Here is a 21,196-nt window from a genome sequence, read left to right on the forward strand (position 1 = left end):
CTGTGTGTGTGTGTGCGTTTTGGCAGCACCGCAAACTGTCTGGATTCATAATCTTATAATCTCCCATTTAGGGGAATTAATCTACATTCTAGCATGAGTCTCTCTATGTTGTCCTTCTACTGTCAGTTGTCAGGTGCTCCGTATTCTCCACACACAAGAACAACCCGTCTGTCTGTGGACGAGCTGCCTGTCTGTCCTGTCTGTCCCGTCTCCCGTCCGTCCTGTCTGTCTTCAGACTGACCACGTTGATCTTTGATTACTTGATTAACGCTCTGATCGGTCCTCCAGGCCTCCGGTGAGTCGAGCGGCGCCGCGGCCCGAGAAGCTCCAGAAGAACAACGTCTCCAAGAAGAGGAGGCTGGTGGAGGTTCGTCCGTCCCTCTAGCTGTCTCCGTCCACCCGTCCGTCCGTCCGTCCGTCCTCCCGTTAACCTGTCTCCCTCCCCCTCTCGTGTAGGACATGGTCTTGGATCACGTGTTCGGGTTTCGGGGCTTCGACTGTCGCAACAATCTGCACTATCTCAACGACGGCACCGACATCGTCTACCACACCGCCGCCACCGCCATCGTCCACAGTCTCTCCACTGGTAACCGCGGCAACACAGCCACAGAAACGCATCTGAATTTTTGTTACGTCAAACATATTATAAATAATATATGTTGCTGGGAAAGAGCTATATGTTTTACATTAAGGTGCTGATCAAATGAACCCACGTTGATATTAAACTACATTTAAGCAAATTGATGTGTTCACGTGACTTCTTGTGCTGCAGGAACTCAGAGCTTCTACCTGGAACACACAGATGACATCCTCTCTCTGACCGCCAATCAACACCCGAAATACAAAAATGTCATCGCCACCGGGCAGATCGGTACACTGAGCGTGTGTGTGTGTGTGTGTGTGTGTGTGTTACTGCATGTGTGTGTTTCTACTAGCTCGTCAAGGCTCAATAGGTTCTGCTTTCTCTCCTCTGCTTTGTGTTCAACCTGCTTGCTTTACGTGTTTCCCGCTGAGAGTCATTAGATCCAGTAACGCTTCACACAGAGGAGGATTGTCTTAAAAACGGAAATCAGCAGATACAAAATGGCCAGAATGGAAATTGTTTAATAGTTTATTGTCTCTTTGCTGGATGGAGAGAGCCGAAGAGGGGCTTTATCTAAGTTTAGCTTTATTGATTGAAAGAAGTCAGCTAATACCACAGTGAGAAAATACTTTGCATTTAATTGTTGGTGTAATTAGGAAAAATATACTTTGTGTAAAAGTAAGAAAATGTCCTGTGATATTAAATGATTATTTCTCGTTGATTAATGTAGATGGAGATGTGCATCTGTTGTAGATGGTTGAGGTGGAGCTCATTTCTTAATGAGCTGATTATTTTGAGATGGATTCCAGCAGCAATAATCACCCATGAATATCTCCTCTCTACTGTCACGGCTGAGCCGCTTTAAAACAACTCACTTCACGTTTTTATCTGTTTTTTTTTATTCTGTTTTCGTACGTTTGTGTCTTGGCTGGCCTCATTTTTTCGCCATCTCTCTCACAACACCTCAGGTGACGTCGGTGAACCGCCAGGTAAAAACCCGCGCCGCCTCCCTGTGACACCCTGACACCCAGAGACCAGCCGCAGAGTTTTAGGCGTAACTCAGGATTTACTTTACTACAGTTTAAAATCAGATGTCACGTTGACTTTTTCCCCCTTCAAAATATGTCCCCGCAGTGTTGAATTTTGAACGTTCTTTTAAAGCAGAAGTGACTCATAATTGAACCACAACGGTGCATTTGGGCTGCGATTTGGCAGAAGACGAGAGAAGTGCTTTACATTCAGCGGATATTCCCTGATCCAATTCCAACCGTGTAAACACTCTTTTCTCTCGAGTTCAAACGCGTTGCCTGTTAATTACAGCTCATAATAGTCTGCATCGTTGTGCGCCTGCCACTGAAACTGTAACCTCTTACTATTTAAATCTGCACCCATTTCGATGCTAAACTTTCAGCTTCTTTTGCATTTGGATGATTCTCTGCTCAGTAGGGACATTTTCTACTGCGGTTGACCCATTGGAGAAGTCTTTACCAAACAAAGAGTAGTGATGTCAGCCATGAGACGGGACCAAATCGATCTGAAAACCTCTTTAGTCTCTGCCGCTGTTCTGGTTCTCCGGGTGTTTGCAGGCCGCATTGATTGATCCGTTTCTGCTGCTCGGTTTCTTCTGCGTCGCCTTCATGTCCCGATCGAACCTCACTCTGTCTCCTCTCTCTCGCTCTGCACGTAGGCACCACCCCCACCATCCACGTGTGGGACGCGATGAGCAAGCAGACTCTGTCCATCCTGCGCTGTCCTCACGCTAAAGGCGTCGGCTACGTCAACTTCAGCGCCACAGGGAAGCTGCTGCTGTCCGTGGGAGTGGACCCTGAACACACCATCACCGTGTGGCGCTGGCAGGAAGGTCAGACCGGCCGCTGTCAGTGGGCATAGACTAATAGTCATAGCTCTTTTTGTTTAAAACATAAACAAAGTAGCATGAAAGGGAAATATTCGGTTTCAGTTTTTATTAATATCTCCAATGAACGGGTTTGTCTGAGCCAAAGTCCCAAAAGAAAACAGGATGTACATTTAAATGAGTTTAAAATGACTCCACTGCAGGATCCAAAGTGTGCAGTAAAGCCGGACACCTGGACCGGATCTTTGTGGTGGAGTTTCGGCCGGACTCGGACTCCCAGTTTGTGTCGGTGGGAATCAAACACGTGAGGTTCTGGACGCTGGCCGGCGGCGCCCTGATGTACAAGAAGGGCGTGGTGGGGACGGTGGAGGACAGCAGGATGCAGACGATGCTCTCCGTCGCCTTCGGCGCTGTGAGTCACCTGCTGACTTGTGGTTGTAAAATCTCTTGCCCGCTTTCACCCGAAAACATCCATCGCTGCAGCTCGGACTGTTGCCATGGTGATCAACGGTCGCCGAGGAACCTTCTGTTCCACGACTACAAGACGGTGTTCATTCACACGGGTCCACAGAATGAAAACTTAATCAAAAGAACAACGAGACAGTGATGAGAGAAAGTCTGGAGCACTGGTCTGAATAGTTTGAAGCTTCGTGATATCGTCAAACTTACAGAAACATTTTGTTGCAGCCGTTTCTTCCCCTTTTCTTTGTACTGGTTTCTCTTCTCAGTCCAAAAGTACATTAATATATAACTATTCACGCAATATCAATATCGATAAAGTGAAGGTTTGTTTGTAAATGTGTGTGTGCGCAGAACAACTTGACCTTCACCGGCGCCATTAACGGGGACGTGTACGTGTGGCGGGAGCACCACCTGCTGAGGGTGGTGGCGAAGGCCCACACCGGGCCGGTCTTCACCATGTACACCACCCTGAGGGACGGACTCATCGTCACCGGCGGCAAGGAGAGGCCGTGAGTAACTCCAGAAGATCACCGATGGAGCGAAGACCTCCCGTCACCTCGTGGAACATCTGGCAAACAGATGCAGAAGATAAATGAGCAGCAAAGGAAAAAGAAGAAAAATAGAGAATTTCAGTGGCAGACGCAGATTGGTCTCTGAAATATAAGATGTTTTTCTTTTCAGAAACAAATTACCTAATTTGCTGTGTGTGCGTCTCAGGACCAAGGAGGGCGGCGCGGTGAAGCTCTGGGATCAGGAGATGAAACGTTGTCGAGCCTTCCAGCTGGAGACGGGCCAGCAGGTGGAGTGCGTCCGATCCGTTTGCAGAGGCAAAGTAAGAAGTTTAGATTTTAAACCTCCGCCGTCCCTCCCTGGAGACAGACGTTCCTCATCCGCCACGCGTCCCCCCCCCCTCCTCATCCCTCAGGGTAAGATCCTGGTGGGGACGAAGGACGGCGAGATCATTGAGGTTGGGGAGAAGAACGCGGCGTCCAACCTGCTGCTGGACAGCCACGCTCGGGGAGAAGTCTGGGGTCTGACGGCTCATCCCGCCAAAGAGCTCTGCATCACCGCCAGCGACGACGCCACCATCCGCCTGTGGGACCTCACCGACAAGGTACACACACGCACACACACACACACACACATACACACACATGTCTCGTGTCCGGGTCGTTGCACATCCCGATTTCGTTTTTTTTCACTCTCCCTTTTCGTAGAAATTGCTGAACAAGGTGTGCGTCGGCCACGCGGCTCGCTGTGTGAGCTACAGCGCGGACGGGGAGATGCTGGCGGTGGGGATGAAGAACGGAGAAATCCTCCTCCTCCTCGCCAACTCGCTGAAAATGTGGGCGAAGAAACGGGACCGCAGCGTGGCCATCCAGGACATCCGGTGGGACAGCGTGTGGTTTATGTTTGTTACAAATATAAAACATAGACCAAATGTGGATGAAGGATTTACATTATTAAATCATTGTGTTCTTTGTGTGTGTGTGTGTGTGTGTGTGTGTGTGTGTGTGTGTGTGTGCAGGTTCAGTCCGGACCGGCGGCTGTTGGCGGTCGGGTCGGTGGAGAACACGGTGGATATCTACGATGTGAGCGGAGGACCGACTCTGACCCGGCTGGTTTACTGCAGCGACATCGCCGCTTTCATCCTGCAGCTCGACTTCTCTGCCGACAGCTGTTACATACAGGTACACACGTATGTAAACATATACCCTGCACGTATGTAATTAATCTGTCCATCTGCGAGCTATAAACCTGATATTGTGTGTGTGTGTGTGTGTGTGTGTGTGTGTGTGTAGGTGTCTACGGGAGAATACAAGCGGCAGGTTTTTGAGGTTCCATCTGGGAAGTTGGTGGTTGATCAGACCGTCATCGACAGAATCACCTGGGCAACCTGGACCAGGTTACACACACACACACACACACACACACACACAATCACATTCAAACCCACTTTATGCCATTGAAATGCCATGAGAAACTCATCTGATAGTACTGTATCAGGATCGTCGGGACCTACCGCTGTGCTACGAGTGGTGGTGACTGAGGTGCAGAGACAGACAAGTCGTTTGTAGAGTCAAAAAAGGTTTCTTTACTTGCAAGAGCAGAGGATTCCATACGCTTGACAAAAAAACTCAAAAATATTCCTAGGCAACTAAAAACAAGATCTGGCCATTTAACTAGGAAACTAAGGGTGTATCAAAAGAGAGGCAACAGAAGATCTTAAAAACCAAAAGGTATTAAGAGAGGAAAGGCATCAAGAATCTCACGCGGCACGGCTCCAGGTGGTTCCAAGGCACAGGTGGCCTTTCAAAGGCTAGAAAACAAGGCACAGGTGGCCTTTCAAAGGCTAGAAAACAAGGCACAGGTGGCCTTTCAAAGGCTAGAAAACAAGGCACAGGTGAACGCAATGAAAACAATCAAACCCACAAACACGCGTGACAGGTGACAGACATAAACAGGATCACTGAGGACCCCACATGGTCCTTCGGGGTAATGCAGTCCAAAAACCCTGACAGGACTGTGTTGTTTCTCCCACAGCATTCTGGGAGATGAGGTTTTGGGGATTTGGCCGCGGAATGCCGACAAAGCTGAAGTCAACTGTGCGTGCGTGTCCCACGCCGGCGTGAACGTGGTCACCGGGGACGACTTCGGATTGGTCAAACTGTTCGACTTTCCCTGCACAGACAAGTTTGTGAGTCGCAAACGTTCACACGTCAGGTGTCAAAGATACGCTCGATGGTTCCACGAGAATTTCATTACTGTCAATGCAACAAGGTTTCAAATCCTTTTTTTAGATTGTAAAGTGAATATTTTAACTTTAGCTACACTGAAGGTGGTTTAGGATATTTTAGGGGGCTAAACAGTGCACATTGCTCTGGTCCCACGCTGCTAATTCTGTACTTTCTCTGCAGGCCAAACACAAGCGCTACCTCGGCCACTCGGCTCACGTGACCAATATCCGGTTCTCCCACGAGGACAAATACGTGATCAGCACAGGAGGAGACGACTGCAGGTAAAACTGATCGATCACGGTCGACCGGGTCGTCTGAGTTAGATCGATATTCCTAAAAGTAACGCGGTAAACGTCTTGTTTGTGTGTTTCAGTGTGTTTGTGTGGAAATGCCTGTGAATCGCAGAGACTCCTCCCCCCCCCCCCCGGGTGACGCTTTCACTCAAAGCGCCTTAACAGCACCGCAAGTGGATCCAGAGGGAGTCGAACCTGCGACCTGCAACCTTTTCCTTTTTAGAATTTAGGAATAAAGAAGTTTTCTGTTCTGCTCTGTTGGCGGGGCGGACAAACGTCGGTCTGAAGCCCAACGCCTGAGACGCCGCGTGGATGGATCACGTGACCCAGAAAAGGAGGAAGACACCAGGAGAATCGTCGGATGTGTTTTCTGAGCGTTTTGGTTTCCGAGCGAAGAGGTTCAACTTACTGTCGCGTTGTTCTGCTCAATCCCAGTCCGTTTCCTCCTCATGGCGTCGTCACTGTGGTCCGTGCGCCTCGAGGTGCACAAGGAGAGTGCCAAAGAGCAAGAAGGTTAAACGCAACAACAGTTCAGATTTTTCAGATTAAAAGAAAGACGAAACGATTCCTCCGGGGGGGGCGGATGCATATAAATCTGCGTACACTAAAGACAGAATCATGTTCATCAGATGGGCATAAAGAGACAAAGATCCCTCTGAGCGACAGTAAGAATAGTGCGTCAGTGCAGCCTGTAACCTGCTGGAATTACTGAGATATCAGCTGAACACACGACGGGCCCACAAATACCAGTTTGCCCTCTCGATCTAAGCACTAAGTAGACTGCAGAGGGACTACTACGTTTGCACCTCGGTGGTTAAATAATGATCCACATTTAGTCTCAAAGATCAAGCTGAATTGTCCCCTGTCTTGCGCCACTGTGGGGACGTCAACAAAAGGCAGGTTTGCATTTGAGTGTTTGATGCCTCAGTAACTCTGCTGAGGATTAAAGTTACTTTTGAGGAAAAAAACAATACTATTCAACCCATTTAAAGGACAAACTGCGGCACGCTGTGTTATTATTGGTCCGATGAAGCCGCTGAGAGGAGACTGCTGTTAGAAATCATTCTGATCATTACGGACGTTCTGAACTGGGAGAAAAGATTTCACTCATATTCATAGAAACGTGGTTGTCTGTCTTCAACTGAATATATTTGATTTAAACTGATTTTTCCTTTCAAAGAGCTTTTCTGTCGTTACACTTAAGTGCCTTTCCGGGTCTTTCTATCTGTCTTTTTTTCTTCTGCTCCTTGGGAGTGGGATATTTCATATGCTGTGTTTTTATTTAATCCACAACTGAACTTATTTTGTACTCTGTCTGGTGCTACACTGAGAATGTTCAAAACCTTTATTCATCCAAAATGGACGGACATATAAAAATATTTTCTTTGCTGCTGCTTTTTGTTTTTAAAGACTTGAAACATCCAAAGCATCGTGATGGCAAAATGAAAACCGGACATCCAAAGGAAAGAAATGAGAGGAACGTCTGTGGAGGAATCTAAATGTATGAATTATGTATGTTCAAATTACAATGTGGATGAGTTTCCTGTGTCTGAACTGTTGATTATTAACTTTTAACTGCTGTGATAATTCATCAAACATTTACCTTCGACGCACCTGATTACCGGAGGTCAAAAGGTCCTTTTTTCTCAGAACAGAATGTGATTCATTCTGTTCTGAGAAAAAAATAATAGTTTTTGTTTATACAGCAAATCACAGCCAGAAAAATACACAATAAAGGAAAGTTAATACTTACAGCTGATGGGAATCTTCTCTTTCTGCGTCATTATTAGATTTACATTTAGCGACGGTAAGGTCAAAGGTCAGAAACGGAGCCAGTGCAAGTTTCATTAGTAAAACTAAAACAGCAGGAAACTATGAAGCGTTTAGAGGAGCATACACTATATATTACACATCATGCAAAAACTGCTTTGAAAGAATTTGTGCCACATCAGATATTCCAGCGTCCCTGAATGCTTCCACAGGTAATTACATACGAGGTGCTCAATCAGCTATCAGGTGGACAGAATGGTGTCTCTGAGAACCGCTCGCAGTAAACTCGATCGATTAAGCACGGATGCAGCATGGACACATGGACATTACTCACTTTCATATACATCCATCCATCCATCTTCAAACCACTTATCCTGCACAAGGGTCACTGGGGGGATGGAGTCTATCCCAGCCAACTTCGGCCGAGAGACGATTGGCTGACTGGTCGCCAGCCAATCACAGGGCTACACAGAGACAAACAACCATTCCCACTCACATTCACACACGATTCAAGATTCAAAGATTAAAAGATTTTTATTGTCAGTTACACACGCCCTGTGTATATAAATTCTTGTGCTTGCCTTTTCTGGAAAGCCGACCAATTTTAAAATTAAAATAAAAAATACAATATTTACATAAATGTACATTAAAATGTTAAAATTTAGTTAAGGATAAGGCAGAAATTAGGTATGGAGGAAAAGTGCAAAACTGAGCAGGTTGTAAAAGAAAAACTTAAATTAAATGAAATGTGTGAAATATAAATTAACAGTACACCTGCAGGCAACTTAGAGTCACCAATTAACCTGATCTCCAGAGTATGTCTTTGGACTGTGGGAGGAAGCCGGAGCACGCATGCAGACACGGGGAGAACATGCAGACTTCACACAGAAAGGCTACTAGTGAACTGTGGCTTCATCACAGCTTGTTCAACATCTGCTCCTGGAAACACTGAGACTGACCCAAACAGAAAATGAGCTGCACAACTAAAACTAGGAGCTAAAATAGGCTAACAAGTTGATGAGATGGAGACTATTCTTGGGTTCATCTCCACCACACTACTCTTCGTCATTACACAGTTAGATGCATGGTCACTATAGAAGTATTGATTGTTGGATGTTTTGGTCCTGACAAGCCATCTCATGTGTGCGTAATAAAAAGTTATCGCTTTGAAGTAAAGCAGAAAGTAGCGTGTAATCAGCACCACAGAGGAGCTGTGATAATCCATCAAGACTGTTTGAACAGATGTGTTTCTCACTGTTGTCTTTTAATAATAATGTCTGGACTAAAGGACAGCACACACTGGAGGCTGATAATGAGCATCTAAACATCCAACTGTTGTTTGATAAGAGGCCACAAACCTGCAGCGTGACAACGTCGACTTATCTCAATCCACTATAACGCCCGTCCATGTGTCAAGGTACACCATTGTCCTCTCTTATAACGTGGAAACAAAACAATGCTCCAGAAGAACAAGCTTTTCATCACCTTCCTCCCTGTTTTGGCTCATCCTGGCTATTGTTCCCTCACTACTTCTGTCTGTATTGATGGTCTGATGTGAGACACAAACGATTTGTCTCTGGGGGCTTGAGGTCAGCTTGGGGTGTCAGGGTCATATCAACCAGGCTGACAGTGGTGCAGAGAAAAGGTTTCCAGCTCCACCTCCTCTACCAGACCCATTATGTCTGTGGCTGTAGCAGGCCTCTTCCTACCAGAGAGTTTCCAGTCTCCAGTGTGGATCTTCCAGTCCAGCAGACAGCAGCTTCACTCCTGAGTCTCCTGGATAATTGTAGCTCAGGTCTAGCTCCCTCAGATGGGAGCGGTTGGAGCTCAGAGCTGAGGCCAGAGAAGCGCAGCCTTCCTCTGTGATCATACAGCCCGACAGCCTGTGAACACACAAAACAACCCATTTGTCACATGATTTGAGGGACCTTTGAGGGCCGGAAGGTCACTGCCGTACTGAGACACTGTCAGCTACTGAAGAAATGTTAAAAATGTACCATCGATGTAAATAAAGACACCTGTTGCACCTGAGGGTTGCAAAATTTGGTACAAAACAAGCCAGAACCGAGCCAAAACAGGGTTATCGTGTACTCATCACAAAGAAAAAATATGAATGAGTCTTGGATACAATATTTACCGATCTGTTTAAAATACACCTAACACAACTCCAGCCAGTTTTAAATTATGATATACAAATTAGTCTACATAGCAGTGCATTTGTAACATTTCTCAGCGAAGCCAAATGGAAACAAAGAAAACGGCACACTGAAGAACCAGCTGAGACAGCACTGAACATAGTAATGTAAGTATCATTTTTCAAAACCAGAGCAAAAATAACCACCAAGCATCATGAATGCCTCTTACCTTTGACGTTTTGAACAAAATTATGAAGTTACCAATCACAGCGCACAAGGCTGCGATTGGTCTGCTAACTACATCCTTACCGGAGTCTCACATTTCCGCTTTCATAGACTAATACCGCCATTATTAAAACGAATAATGTTTACGAGAGAACGGAGCAGATTGAAGAGCTTTTGTGGGAAGAAATGCGTAAATATGACCACTTATACAAGTCGTCATTGGCGGACTATAAGGATGCGCGGATGGCCTCTGATTCATGGAGGGAGATCTCCACAAACGTCGGTTTGCCGGGCGAGAGGTGCACAAAGTTGTGGAGGAAAATACGGGACAAATGTGTCCGCAATGAAAAGCAGCAGTGTCGATGCACGGGGCAATAAAGTCTATGATAAATAAATAAACAAACCAACGACTTACACACAAACAAAGACGTGACTCTCTAGGTCGTCTTCGACAAAAAGCGTTACTTCACCTGTTGGTCTGGCGGTGAATCGCTCTGCAACACACGCAAGACTTTTAGAACCATGAATTGAAACGAGTGCGTCGACACGACGGTGCGTAAAGACGCAGAAGCATGCGCCTTTAGAGTGCAACAGGTTTAATTAGATCCTGACCTGAGAGTGTCCAGTTCACAGTGTGCACTCTCCAGTCCAGTAGACGGCAGCTTCACTCCTGAATCCTGCAGGTCGTTGTTACTCAGATCCAGCTCTCTTAGACTAGAGGATCGGGAGCTGAAAACGGAGGACAGAGGCCCACAGCTTCTCTCGGACAAGTTACAGCCGTGCAGTCTGAAGAGATAAGGATGAAGAAAAATCAAAGTAGAAAAGACGGCAGCATATTGAGGTTATGATGTTCAATTTAATGCTCTCTTTGCTTACAGAGTTATGCTGGAGATTTTCACCACCGGCAGCAGCCTCAGAAGCGTCTCATCTGAGGCGGAGTATTTGATCAGGTCAAAGATCTTCAGATCTTTTTCTGATGACAGTAAGATGAAGACCAGAGCTGACCACTGAGCAGGAGACAGTTCATCTGTGGAGAGACGTCCTGAACAAAGGGACCGTTGGATCTCCTCCACTAGAGAACCATCATTCAGTTCATTCAGACAGTGGAAAAGATTGATGCTTTTCTCTGGAGACACATTCTCACTGATCTTCTCCTTGATGTACTGGACTGCTCTCTGACTGTACTGTGGGCTAATTCCAGTCTGTGTCAGCAGACCCCGTAGGAGAGCCTGATTGGTCGGCAGTGAAAGACCCAGGAGGAAGCGGAGGACCAAGTCCAGGTGACCATTAGGACTCCATAAGGCCTCGTCCACAGCACTTTGGTAAAGACGTTTTGGTTTAGGTTTGTCTCCAAAGGCATTAGACACCAGGTTGGTTGTTTGTTCTTTTGACAGAAGATTGACACCAGAGTTGATGAAGGTCAGATGGACATGATGAGCAGCCAAAAACTCCTGAACGGTCAGATGTACGAAGCAGAACGCCTTGTCCTGGTACAGTCCTCTCTCCTCTCTAAAGATCTGAGTGAACACTCCTGAGCACACTGAGGCTGCTCTGATATCGATGTCACACTCTGTCAGATCAGATTCATAGAAGATCAGGTTGTCTTTCTGCAGCTGATCAAAGGCCAGTTTTCCCAGAGACTTGATCATCTTCCTACTATCGTCACTCCAGTGTGGATCCATCTCAACCTCCCCATCGTACTTGACCTTGCTCAGTTTGGACTGAACCACCAGGAAGTGGATGTACATCTCAGTCAGGGTCTTGGGCAGCTCTCCTCCCTCTCTGGTCTTCAACACCTCCCCCAGAACTGTAGCAGTGATCCAGCAGAAGACTGGGATGTGGCACATAATGTGGAGGCTTCGTGAGGTCTTGATGTGAGACATGATCCTGCTGGCCTGCTCCTCATCTCTGAACTTCTTCCTGAAGTACGCCTCCTTCTGGGGGTCAGTGAACCCTCTGACCTCTGTCACCATGCCAACACACTCAGGAGGGATCTGATTGGCTGCTGCAGGTCGTGTGGTGATCCAGAACCGAGCAGAGGGAAGCAGCTTCCCCCTGATGAGGTTTGGGAGGAGCACATCCACTGAGGCCGACTCTGTGACATCAGTCAGGATCTCATTGCTGTGGAAGTCCAGAGGAAGTCGACATTCATCCAGACCGTCAAAGATGAACACAACCTGGAACTCTTCAAACCTCCAAATTCCTGCTGCTCTGGTTTCACTGAAGAAGTGATGAACAAGTCCCACCAAGCTGTACTTCTTCTCTTTCAGCACATTCAGCTCTCTGAAGGTGAATGGGAAGGTGAACTGTATGTCCTGGTTGTGTTTGTCTTCAGCCCAGTCCAGAGTGAACTTCTGTGTTAAGACCGTTTTCCCAATGCCAGCCACTCCCTCAGTCATCACTGTTCTGATGGGTTCCTCTCTTCCTGAGGCTTTGAAGAGGTCTTCTTTTCTGATGGTTGTTTCTGATCTGTGTGGTTTCCTGGATGCTGTTTCAATCTGTCTGACCTCATGTTCCTGATTGACCTCTGCAGTCCCTCCATCTGTGATGTAGAGCTCTGTGTAGATCCCATTCAGAAGGGTTGGATTTCCTGCTTTAGCGATCCCCTCAAACACACACTGGAACTTCTTCTTCAGGTTGGATTTGTTCTTTTGAGTTCGCGCTGACAAACTGCAGCACGAAGTCCTGAATGACAACAAAGAAGACCAATGAGTCAAAGACTAGATGACATTTAGTCCTTTCGTCAAAAAATGACTATGAATATATTCTGTCCATCTCTTGAGACATTATTGAAGGTCTCATTCATCCAGCATGTTAAGTCTTGAGAGAAATCCTCTTACTTCTCTGCAGACAGTCAGCCAGCTCCTCCTGCTTCATTCTCCTCAGAAAGTGTACTGAGATCTTCAAAAATGCGTCTATGCTCCTCCTGCGCTCTTCATCCTCACCATCCAGCAACTCCTCATCCTCCCTCTGACTCTCTAAACATTCTGGGTAATGTGAACTCACAACCTTCTGGATCTTCTTCAGCTCGGTCTTCACAAAAGTGAGGATTTTCTCCTCCAGCAGCTGCAACAGAATATTCTATCAAGTCAAGTCAAGTCAAGTCATTTTATTTTGTATAGCCCAGAATCGCAAATTACAAATTTGCCTCAGAGGGCTTTACAGTCTGTACACATACGACATCCTCTGCCCCGAAACCCACCATCGGCACAGGAAAAACTCCCCAAAAAATGAAAAAACCCTTACAAGAGGGAAAAAAAGGGAAGAAACCTTAGGGAGAACGTCAGAGGAGGGATCCCACTCCCGGGATGGACAGACTACAATGGATGCCATGTGTACAGAATGAACAATGTATAATACATGCAATTCCTATGACAGAAATGATTCAAGTAATTGTGAGTACTAAGCCAGGCGCACAGCAGGACCACTGCAGAGGCAACCACCATCAGATAGAACCACCATCCACAGAATCCTGTGGGGAGGGAGAGCACAGAGATTTTAGGAGAGGGTAATGTCGGTTTATGAGTAAAGTAATATTATTAATATCTAAAATAATGATGATGATGATGATGATGATGGCAGCAGCAGGCGTCAGCATGGCCACGGTAGGTGTCAGGACCAGGGTCCCGAAGGAACCATGATCTATGGACCTGATAGGGGCGAAAGCACAAAAAAAACTCCCGGAAAGAAGCTGAATTAGTCATGTGCATTAATAAAACTTGAATTATGGTAGAACGAGAGCGTGAGAGAGGAGCTCGGTGTGTCCTAAGAATTCCCCCGGCATTCTAAGCCTATAGCAGCTTAACTAAGGGCTGGTCCGGACTAACCTGAGCCAGCCCTAACTATAGGCAGAATCAAAGAGGAACGTTTTAAGTTTTACTTTAAAAGAGCTGACCGAATCTGCCCCCCGGACTGAAAGTGGAACCTGGTTCCACAAAAGAGGAGCTTGATAACTGAAGGCTCTGGCCCCCAGCCTACTTTTTAAAACCATAGGAACAACAAGTAACCCAGCATCTATGGAGCGCAGTTGCCTTGTAGGGCAATACGGTGTTACAAGCTCTTGAAGATACAACGGTGCCTCACCAGCAAGTGCCTTGTAGGTGAGGAGAAGTACCTTAAAATCTATTCTTGATTTAACAGGGAGCCAGTGCAGAGAAGTTAATACAGGAGTGATATGATCCCTTTTCTTAGTTCTTGTTAATACACGTGCTGCAGCATTCTGAATCAGCTGGAGAGGCTTAAGAGATTTATAAGAGCAGCCTGATAACAAAGAATTACAGTAGTCCAGTCTGGAAGTGACAAACGCATGAACTAATTTTTCTGCATCACTTTGAGACAGGAAGTTCCTGATTTTTGATATGTTACGTAGATGGAAATAGGCAGTCCTTGAAGTCTTCTTTATATGCGAGTTGAAGGTCATATCCTGGTCGAAGAGAACTCCCAGATTCCTGACGGTGCTGCTGGGTACCAGAGCAATTCCATCCATAAAAACTGTATCACGCGACAGCTGGCTTCGAAGGCGCTCTGGGCCTATCAGGATAACTTCCGTTTTTTCTGAGTTTAGCATCAGGAAGTTGCCAGTCATCCAAGTTTTGATGTCTCCAAGACATTCTTGGAGTCTAACTAACTGGTCCGTCTCTTCTGGCTTGATCGACAGATACAGTTGAGTATCGTCTGCATAACAATGGAAGTTTATGCGGTGTTTCCTGATAAGATCGCCCAAAGGAAGCATATAGAGGGTAAATAAAATCGGTCCAAGTACAGAACCTTGTGGGACTCCGTGACCAACATTGGTGGTCTTTGAGGATTCACCGTTTACAAGCACAAACTGGGATCGGTCCGATAGGTAGGATTTAAACCAGCTGAGTGCAGTTCCTTTGATACCAATTAAATGTTCTAGTCTCTGCAACAGGATACAATGGTCTATGGTATCAAATGCGGCACTGAGGTCCAGCAAGACAAGAAAAGAGATGAGTCCTTGGTCCGATGCAAGTAGAAGATCATTCGTAATTTTCACCAGTGCGGTTTCTGTACTGTGATGCACTCGGAATCCTGACTGGAAATCCTCGAACAAAGCATTGTTTTGTAGAAAGTCACATAATTGATTTGCGACGGATTTCTCAAGGATCTTAGAGAGGAAGGGAAGATTAGAGATAGGTCTGTAGTTAGCCAACACCTCTGGAGCAAGAGTAGGTTTCTTAAGAAGAGGTTTAATTACAGCTACCTTGAAGGACTGTGGTACATGTCCTGTTAACAAAGACAGATTCATAATATCTAATAAGGATGTGCTAACTAAAGGAAAAACTTCCTTAAGCAGTTTGGTCGGAATCGGATCCAAGAGACAAGTAGAAGATTTAGACTTTGAAAATAAAGAAGTCAGTTGATCAAGGTTGATGGAAGAGAAGGCATCCAAACAGGCATCAGGGCCCACTGCTGCATCCAAGGAGGACAGGTCGGCACTGGTTGAAGGCAGGAGACCATCAATTTTCTCTTTGATAGTCAGAATCTTATCATTGAAGAAGTTCATGAAGTCGTTACTAGTGAGGTCCAAAGGAATACACGGCTCGACAGAGCTGTGACTCTCTGTCAGTCGGGCTACAGTGCTGAAGAGAAACCTGGAGTTGTTTTTATTTTTTTCTATTAATGATGAGTAATAAGATGCTCTTGCGTTACGGAGAGCCTTCTTATACGTTTTAAGGCTGTCTTGCCAAACTAGCCTAGATCCTTCTGATTTGGTGGAACGCCATAATCGTTCAAGCTTCCGCACAGTTTGCTTTAGGTTCCGTGTTTGAGGGTTATACCACGGAGCAGACTTCCTTCTTGTTGCTATTCTTCTTTCCAGAGGAGCAATAGCGTCCAGCGCCACTCTCAAAGAGCCTGTAGCAGTATCGACAAAATTATCGATCTGAGACGGACTGAGGTTTTCACAGGAGTCTTCTTGTATCTTGAGGCAGGGCACTGAACTTAGAGCAGAAGGAATGGCTTCTTTAAATAAGGCTACAGCGGTATCCGATAAGCGTCGACTGTAGAAACCTTTGGCAGGAGGAGGTGGTTCTGATAGTAGAAATTCAAAGGTTATCAGACAATGGTCCGACAGGAGAGGGTTCTGTGGAAAAATTGTTAAATGTTCAATCTCAATCCCATACACTAGAACCAAGTCGAGAGTGTGGTTAAAACAGTGAGTTGGTTTATTTACACACTGACAGAAACCAATTGAATCTAACAATGAAAGAAATGCAGTACTAAGGCTGTCGTTGTCGACATCCACATGAATGTTAAAGTCACCCACAATAATTACCTTGTCCGTTTTAAGGACCAAACTCGTTAAGAACTGTGAAAATTCAGAAAGAAATTCTGAATAAGGACCTGGGGCCCTGTACACTATTACAAAGAGAACCGGCTGGATTATTTTCCAGGTCGGTTGCGAAAGACTGAAAACCAGGCTTTCAAATGAGTTACAATCCACCTTAGGTTTAAAGTTTATTAAAAGGCAGGAGTCATAAATAGCTGCCACTCCCCCCCCTCGGCCTGTGCCTCGGGGAATATGAGTATTAACATGACTCGGAGGAGTCGCTTCATTTAAACAGAAATATTCCCCATTCAACAACCACGTTTCAGTAAGACAAAATACATCAACATGGTGATCTGATATTAGTTCATTTACCAAAACAGCTTTAGATGACAGAGATCTAATATTCAAAAGACCCCCTTTAATTCTCCTATTTTGTTGCACTATTGCATTATTAGTTTTAACTTTAATTAAGTTATTTACTACAACTCCTCGGTTGTTTACCTTTAACTTAGATAAGTGTGTCCGTGGGGCAGACAAGGTCTCTATAGGGTTCATTATGCTGAGTGACTGCTCAGATTGAAGCGCAGAGAAGTGTGTAAGACTGCGACTCTGCTCCCTGGTCTGAACTCTGGGTCATGGATTAAGTCCACTAAGAAACTGGGTCAGGTTCTTAGAAAGAAGTTCAGCTCCGTCCAAAGTGGGATGGATGCCGTCCCTCCTAATCAGACCAGGCTCTCCCCAAAACGTCTTCCAGTGATCAACGAAGCCCACATTATTTACTGGGCACCACCTCGACAACCAGCGGCGGAATGACGACATGCGGCTATACATGTCGTCACTTGTCAAGTTTGGGAGGGGGCCAGAGAAAACTACGGTGTCCGACATTGTTTTAGCGTATGTACACACCGATTCCACATTAACTTTAGTGACCTCCGAGCAACGTAATCGGGAGTCATTACCGCCGACATGTATTACAATCTTACTGTATTTACGTTTATCCTTAGCCAGCAGTTTAAGATAAGACTCAATGTCGCCCGCTCTGGCTCCCGGTATACATGTAACTATGGTCCCTGGTTTCGCTAACTTCACGTTCCTCAGAATGGAGCTACCTATCACCAGAGTTGGCTTCTCAGCGGGTGTGTCGCCGAGTGGGGAGAAGCGGTTTGAAACGTGAAGTGGTTGGTGGTTAACCGTGTGCTTCGACTTAGACTTATGCTTACTCCGAACAGTCACCCAGCCTCCCGGCTGCTCGGGGGTTGCCGGGGGACGGCTAGCAGGAGCGAACGCTACGTCTATGTGGCCCGCACCGGCTACGGGGGTGGGCGGGGTAACTACAGCGGCTAACGACTGAGCTTCCATGGTGCGGAGCCGTGATTCTAGCTCACTAAGCCTCGCCTCCAATTTATCAAATATACTACACTTCTTACATGTACCGTTATCGGTAAGGGAGGCAGAGGAATAGCTAAACATGTGACACACCGAGCAAGAAAGAGCAGGAGAGGCAGGGAGGGAAGACATCACCAGGTTAGCTGCTAAGCTAATGCTAACGCTAATAGAAGTAACGTTGCCGCTAAACAACGTCCAAGCAACTATTCGATGGAGCGAAAATTTGCTAGACGGTGAGGCGTTTAACAGCGCCTCACGTAGATAAGAATTCACCGTTGTGATGAAAAATATCACGCTACATTCAACTCAGTATAGCTAGAGCTGTGAAAAGTTCGATGACATCAAACACGCTGGTAACAGGAAGTGACGCAACACGCTTACCGTAAGCCGTAACTCCGAACAACCTCGACCTGAAGCACCATCTATGAATGAAACAAACTAAAACCATGGAAGCAAAGATCAGGTCCATGTTGGACAGAGTGATAATCCACTTGTCTAAGTGCATCATGGAGATGATTGTGAACTGAGAGATGTAAAAGTAGTTGCACACGTACATACCATGAATATGGGGTCCAGGTGTGTTTCCTGCTGCTGGGCAGACTGACCTGTGGGAACCTCAGAGCTCTCCTGGTCCTCTCTGGGAAGGAATTAGGTCACCATGTGTTTACATCTGAGAATGTTTACAGTTAATTATTTACACTTAAACACACAGACCAGTTAGATAAAGATAATGAGTTCTGTCATGATTGATCGTCATGACAACACTTTAAACAATGCATGGCCATTTCTGTAATTCATGACTGAGGATTAGAACCGTTCTTCATAGCCTTATTCTACTAACCCATTGCATTAGCATTTCATTCCACTTTATTTTATTACTTGTGCACTGTTGTCTTGTCTGTCTACTGTCGCGCACTAACCGCCAAGACAAATTCCTTGTATGTTTGACATATTTTGGCTAATAAATGTTTCCTGATTCCTGATCTGATCTGTTTAAGAACTTACTTTGGGTCATAAGAACGGCGTCGATCTTTGAAGTAATTCAGAACATCTTTACACCAATCACTCTTCATGAACACACAGCTGGGTTCAGGAGACGTTCTTCTCTGCTGATCTGAACTGAAAGAAACACTGAGGGTTTGTCATCACATCATAATTTAATCATGAAGCATCAGCTCACATAGTGTCGTCCTCACAGAGATCAAAATGTTAAAGGCCATGATGTGATGTCTAGATGTGGACCACATGACTCCCTGTAGTGGTTTAGGTCTACTGGTCCTGCTGATCCCACTGAGAATCAACAGCTCAGTTTTTCAGCTCACTGTTTTCTTCACCAGTCAGTTTGGTTTAGTCCCAACATCTCAGACTTTAAGCTCATTGTTTGGTTTGGTTTAGTCCTAATAGCTGTCACCAAGCCCTCCTGCTGAAAGGCCCTGGAGCAAGGCACCCACAACCTCCACCATAGATCCTCACCTTGCATAAACAGAGTAACGGCCATTTTTGAAGTTTAGAAGAAGATCAATAGACTTGTTACTCTTCATGGACACACAGCTGGGTTCAGGTCCAGATCGAAGACCAGGTCCAGGTTGTGGTCTCTGATGGGTCCTGGTCACACATGTCAAACCAGAGTCAGTGAATCAAAGAAGTTGGGACATGGAGAAGAGTGGAGGACATTTAGAGAGAGACATCTCACCTCTGAGCTTTGGTCTGCCTGTCATGTTCCCCACTCTTCAGAGGGGCTTCAGAGGGAGGGACTCCCTCCTGTGGGTCCTCACCCTGATTCATAGCAGAGTCCACACCTTCACAACAACCTGCTGGGAGAGCTCACACATTATTTCTCTTCATCAGCACAAACACGCAGAGCTCATTCACCACAATATTAAAACACTCATTGGACACTTAAGGATTGAATCAGCAGGTGAGAGCAAACACAGAGTCTCTCAGGTGTGTTTCAGTGCAGGACAAGGTGAGCTCTCTGGTTCCTGCTGGGTCTTAGTGCCCCTCCGGCTGCTACCTTCCCCTCCTCATCAGTAACAGTCCTCACAGAACCCAGATCAGACTGAGCTCATCTTCTTCATCACATCATCATCATCCATAATAACAGCAGCTTCTCTGCCTGCTCACAGATGCGCCATCTTGTTTCCTAGCTGAGGTTTTTAAAAGCAGCTTTAAACACGTTCACGCATCACACGTTCATCAATGATGTCATTCAACCAATCACAGCTCCACTTACTGAGCTCGTAGACATGAACCTCCTCAGTGTGCAGCTCTCTTCTGTCCTCAGCAGGTCCGTGTAGAAAAGGAGCTCCGTGCTTCACTTCAACTTCCATCAGACGGAGTGAAGTGACGCAGCTTGTTGTCCTTCGTCAGAGACAGTGTGTGTCCTCACGTCACCAAAGCATGCAGTACGACTGGTTGACTGAGTCTCGGTCTGAGCTTTGCTCACAGACTTAAAAGTTCCTCGTGAACAGAATCCTCCTCACTCCTCAAACAACATCTTTCAGGATCAAAATCAGCATTTGTGGAAAAATTATTTCACCTTGTAAAGAGTTGCCATGACAACAGACTGGATGCTGTTGTTTGGAGCAGATAGTTCAGAGGACCTGTGCACGCCCCTCTTTGTCACCTGGTCTTCCTTTACATGTAGACTAGTAGGGAACAGATGATGAAGCAGAAACCTTTGTAACAAATGTTGTGAAGAGTTTATATTAAAAAAAAGTTCCCTAAGACAACAGAGTCTGACCTGAGAGTTTTTATTCTTCATTCCACTTTGATGATCTGTTGAACCGGTCGGAGTGGGACAATTTACCCACGTATCAGTCTTAAGCTGTGGGCCTATTCATTTACCTTGAGGACAAACTGGGTCCTACTACTTCCTCATAACTTGGCAGCCCAAACCCTGGCTCATATATCTGATGTGCAAAGGATTGTGGGTAAGAATAGCCAGTAAAACCTGCCTGCTTGCATACTGTAACCCCCCCCAGGTAGATTTTAAAAAACAGCATTGTCAAAAACATGTTGCAGCAAGTCAAGAAAGAAACATATATTCATATTCACTGACCTGTTTTTTTTTGTGACAATATGTTATGATGCTGGTTTCCTTCAGACGTTATCATTGTGGGAAATAACATATGTGGCGTTTTCTGTCTTCATTTATTTGAGCATTTTGGGGGGGGGGAATTATGTTTTAATAATGATTTTCTTCCAAATATTTTTTTATTATTTATGCTTTGAAATATATATATATATTTTCTTTTTTGTGACCATTATCTCAGTGGTTTCGTCCAGAAGTCATATTTTCTTTTGGATTACTCCAGGAAATAAGTCATGTGGCAAACACTTTATCCTGAGCGCCAGAGCTCAGTGAGCTCAGAGTGAGGAAGGTCATGTGATTCACATGTTACCTTAGGAGTGCACTACCTCCTGATTGCTCGTTCATGTTTAACTCATTTGTTCA

At 45.7% G+C, this 21,196-nt stretch overlaps 2 protein-coding genes across 5 annotated transcripts in view; one reads left to right on the top strand and one right to left on the bottom strand.

Annotated features, from left to right (window-relative positions):
* Nucleotides 1-7,684, top strand: part of LOC120820546 (echinoderm microtubule-associated protein-like 6) — a 40,261-nt gene extending 32,577 nt beyond the window's left edge. For 2 of the 4 annotated variants that reach the window (XM_078104913.1, XM_040178457.2), the window contains 15 exons: nucleotides 289-367; nucleotides 457-586; nucleotides 773-871; nucleotides 1,552-1,572; nucleotides 2,271-2,444; nucleotides 2,642-2,850; nucleotides 3,252-3,409; nucleotides 3,618-3,732; nucleotides 3,826-4,014; nucleotides 4,118-4,290; nucleotides 4,429-4,591; nucleotides 4,703-4,806; nucleotides 5,445-5,598; nucleotides 5,819-5,919; nucleotides 6,012-7,684. In XM_078104913.1, coding sequence (XP_077961039.1) covers nucleotides 289-367; nucleotides 457-586; nucleotides 773-871; nucleotides 1,552-1,572; nucleotides 2,271-2,444; nucleotides 2,642-2,850; nucleotides 3,252-3,409; nucleotides 3,618-3,732; nucleotides 3,826-4,014; nucleotides 4,118-4,290; nucleotides 4,429-4,591; nucleotides 4,703-4,806; nucleotides 5,445-5,598; nucleotides 5,819-5,919; nucleotides 6,012-6,036 — 1,894 coding nt within the window. In that variant the 3' untranslated portion in view covers nucleotides 6,037-7,684. The remainder of the gene's footprint in view (nucleotides 1-288; nucleotides 368-456; nucleotides 587-772; nucleotides 872-1,551; nucleotides 1,573-2,270; nucleotides 2,445-2,641; nucleotides 2,851-3,251; nucleotides 3,410-3,617; nucleotides 3,733-3,825; nucleotides 4,015-4,117; nucleotides 4,291-4,428; nucleotides 4,592-4,702; nucleotides 4,807-5,444; nucleotides 5,599-5,818; nucleotides 5,920-6,011) is intronic. The other 2 variants (XM_078104914.1, XM_078104915.1) reach the window with 1 other exon arrangement.
* A 534-nt stretch (nucleotides 7,685-8,218) lies between these two features.
* LOC120820545 (NLR family CARD domain-containing protein 3) lies at nucleotides 8,219-20,292 on the bottom strand. Its single transcript, XM_078104922.1, is given in 10 exon segments — nucleotides 8,219-9,584; nucleotides 10,674-10,847; nucleotides 10,938-12,706; nucleotides 12,709-12,746; nucleotides 12,902-13,127; nucleotides 18,298-18,376; nucleotides 18,745-18,858; nucleotides 19,213-19,344; nucleotides 19,433-19,553; nucleotides 19,973-20,292. Coding segments are annotated over 10 exon segments (2,928 nt in total). The 5' UTR covers nucleotides 20,070-20,292; the 3' UTR covers nucleotides 8,219-9,406.
* Nucleotides 20,293-21,196: the final 904 nt, after the last annotated feature.

This window comes from Gasterosteus aculeatus, chromosome 6 (genome assembly GCF_964276395.1).
Source record: "Gasterosteus aculeatus chromosome 6, fGasAcu3.hap1.1, whole genome shotgun sequence".
In the NCBI taxonomy this organism is placed as follows: domain Eukaryota; kingdom Metazoa; phylum Chordata; class Actinopteri; order Perciformes; family Gasterosteidae; genus Gasterosteus; species Gasterosteus aculeatus.